A 3,322-nucleotide genomic window follows, 5' to 3' on the forward strand; every position below is an offset into this window, starting at 1 on the left:
AACAATGCTGGTTTATAATCAGATAATACAACAACTCCTTTCTAACGTTATGATCTATAACAAGGTAGACTTGCTCAAGTCTGTAATCTAGCTCCTAATCCATTGCTTAATCCATGAAAGGGACCTTGCTGCCCTTTCATCATCGTTAAGTTTATAATACTTTCCTGGTCCCATTAATAACAAAATATCTAACACTAAATAGGTTCAATAACTAGGATGTTTCCCATTGCCTTTGTATAGCTAGAAATAGTCCTCCACACCAGTTTATACAATGACGGCCCTTGCAATGTGTTAAAAAACCAAACTTCAGTGAAAGGGAAATTCCTGATCAAAATGTAATCCGGTAAGTTTTGTGTGTAGGGGACATTTATACAATCCCCAGGGAATGTAAGATGAGGATGTAGTGAACTTTTAAACCCTCCATGAGTAATTATGTTCCAGGGCAACTTATATGAATGTGCAAACCCTTGGGGTATCCGTGTAGACCGCGTAGAGATGTGAGTATCCGTGTGGAATCGGAGCGACCTATCAGAAGTTGTGTCCTATGGGTGCATGCCTCATCGTTTTCAACAGCGCAATCTGTGTGTGCAAAAATTAATTTACAAAGATAGTAAATTTTACAATTTCACACACCCAGTAACTTTGGCATTTTATGAATTTGATCTTTATCTTTCACATCAGAACATTTCTGAAATTGTCGGTTATATTTTAAGATTAAAATTTAATTCAGTTGTTATTTTAAAGTAACATACTTAAAACTCATCACAATGAATCACTTTAATTATAGCTATTATATGGTGGGATTTTTGAGATTGCTGATAAACAGAAGCTACATTATTCCTGAAATTAAAAATAATTTCAGACTCGGAGATTGCTGCAGCGTTGAAAAGATGGTCGTGTGTAATGAAGTTATTGATTCTTTATTTTAATGTGCAGTTTGGAATGTATTGATTGTGTATGCATGTGCACCATATCTCCTACCTATTCCTTTACCTTAACTCAAAAATATACCATCATGAGATTCTGATCAACTATTACAGAAAACAGGGATTTTTAAGATGTTACAGAGAACAGGGATTGTTAAAATATTCGAGAGAACAGGAATGGTTAAAATATTAGAGATGAGAATGGTTAAAACCAATTTTAAGTCTTGGGAGGAACAGCAATTTTCAGAAAGTCAGTGTTTTGACTTTTTCCTGCATATTTTCAAAAGTTTAAGATTAAACAATATTGGTATCCTTATTTTTGTCTGTCTTTTAATAATTGAAATGGTTAACTCTGGAAACCTAGGCCTCATTCTGCACACTAAATCAGTGATGTCTGGAAACCTAGGCCTCATTCTGTACACTAAATCAGTGAGGTCTGGAAACCTAGGACTCATTCTGTACACTAAACCAGTGATGTCTGGAAACCTAGGCCTCATTCTGTATACTAAATCAGTGATGTCTGGAAACCTAGGCCTCATTTTGTACACTAAATCAGTGATGTCTGGAAACCTAGGCTTCATTCTGTACACTAAATCAGTGATGTCTGGAACTAGGCTTCATTTTGTACACTAAATCAGTGATGTCTGGAAACCTAGGCCGCATTCTGTATACTAAATCAGGGATGTCTGGAAACCTAGGCCTCATTCTGTACACTAAATCGGTGATGTATGGAAACCTCGGCCTCATTATGTACACTAAATCAGTGATGTCTGGAAACCTAGGCCTCATTATGTACACTAAATCAGTGATGTCTGGAAACCTAGGCCTCATTATGTACACTAAATCAGTGATGTCTGGAAACCTAGGCCTTATTCTGTATACTAAATCAGTGATGTCTGGAAACCTAGGCCTCATTCTGTATACTAAATCAGTGATGTCTGGAAACCTAGGCCTCATTCTGTACACTAAATCAGTGAGGGCTGGAAACCTAGGCCTCATTCTGTACACTAAACCAGTGATGTCTGGAAACCTAGGCCTCATTCTGTACACTAAATCAGTGAGGTCTGGAAACCTAGGCCTCATTCTGTACACTAAATCGGTGATGTATGGAAACCTCGGCCTCATTATGTACACTAAATCAGTGATGTCTGGAAACCTAGGCTTCATTCTGTACACTAAATCAGTGATGTCTGGAACTAGGCTTCATTTTGTACACTAAATCAGTGATGTCTGGAAACCTAGGCCTCATTATGTACACTAAATCAGTGATGTCTGGAAACCTAGGCCTCCTTCTGTACACTAAATCAGTGATGTCTGGAAACCTTGGCCTCATTCTGTACACTAAATCAGTGATGTCTGGAACTAGGCCTCATTTTGTACACTAAATCAGTGATGTCTGGAAACCTAGGCCGCATTCTGTATACTAAATCAGGGATGTCTGGAAACCTAGGCCTCATTCTGTACACTAAATCGGTGATGTATGGAAACCTCGGCCTCATTATGTACACTAAATCAGTGATGTCTGGAATCCTAGGCCTTATTCTGTATACTAAATCAGTGATGTCTGGAAAACTAGGCCTCATTCTGTACACTAAATCAGTGATGTCTGGAAACCTCTTATGTAAATTTGTCAAATCTGGATACCTGTATAAACCAGACATTCAGCTTAGGCCCCAGTAGAATGTTGTTATTGACAGAAATAAGATACTTCACCGCTTCTAATCAGAATCTGGTATAGTTGGGTATAGAACGGAGATAAAGGTATATTACTTTAAATCAAGGTCCTTTTTATGGGAAAAAACTGTTGTATTTCAGTAGAGGAGGACATCTTACAGTGTAATTGACATGTATGTATCTGTGTTCTGTTGTTAATCGTTTTTAATTCATTAGTAGTTTGAGTGTGTATCAGTGTAAATAATAGGGTCCTCTCATCAAATCATCATCTACTGTTCTTGTAATCACATCTCATATTTAAGTTTACTCTCGCACAGGGTACAGGTACTAAAAGTCTCAGTGTGCCAAACACAAATGTCACCACAAAGGCTGACCTTAGTGATAAACCACCCCTCTGATCTTAATTAAATCAATGGACACACTAGTGCACTGATACACCCTTAATTAGTTTTTTTGTTTTGTACACTGACATTTTTGTACTCCTTCAGAGTTCACTGGACGATGCGACTGACCCCTGGGGTGTCAAGGTAGAGCGTGTCGAAGTGTAAGTACTCCTAACAATGTACACTGATGTAGGGGTGTCAAGGTAGAGTGTTTCCTAGTGTAAGTACTCCTAACAATGTACACTGATGTAGGAGTGTCAAGGTAGAGGGTGTCCTAGTGTAAGTATACTCCTGACAATGTACACTGATGTTGGTGTGTCAAGGTAGAGTGTGTCGAAG

General features: G+C 38.2%; 1 protein-coding gene across 1 annotated transcript in view; it reads left to right on the forward strand.

Moving 5' to 3' along the window:
- The first annotated feature begins 432 nt into the window (after positions 1 to 432).
- Positions 433 to 3,322, forward strand: part of LOC110449077 (band 7 protein AGAP004871-like) — an 18,870-nt gene continuing 15,980 nt past the window's right edge. Inside the window, exon 1 of the mRNA XM_021495671.1 lies at positions 433 to 497. Coding sequence (XP_021351346.1) covers positions 433 to 497 — 65 coding nt within the window. The remainder of the gene's footprint in view (positions 498 to 3,322) is intronic.

The sequence above is a fragment of the Mizuhopecten yessoensis genome, unplaced genomic scaffold (assembly GCF_002113885.1).
Source record: "Mizuhopecten yessoensis strain PY_sf001 unplaced genomic scaffold, ASM211388v2 scaffold4481, whole genome shotgun sequence".
Taxonomy (NCBI): domain Eukaryota; kingdom Metazoa; phylum Mollusca; class Bivalvia; order Pectinida; family Pectinidae; genus Mizuhopecten; species Mizuhopecten yessoensis.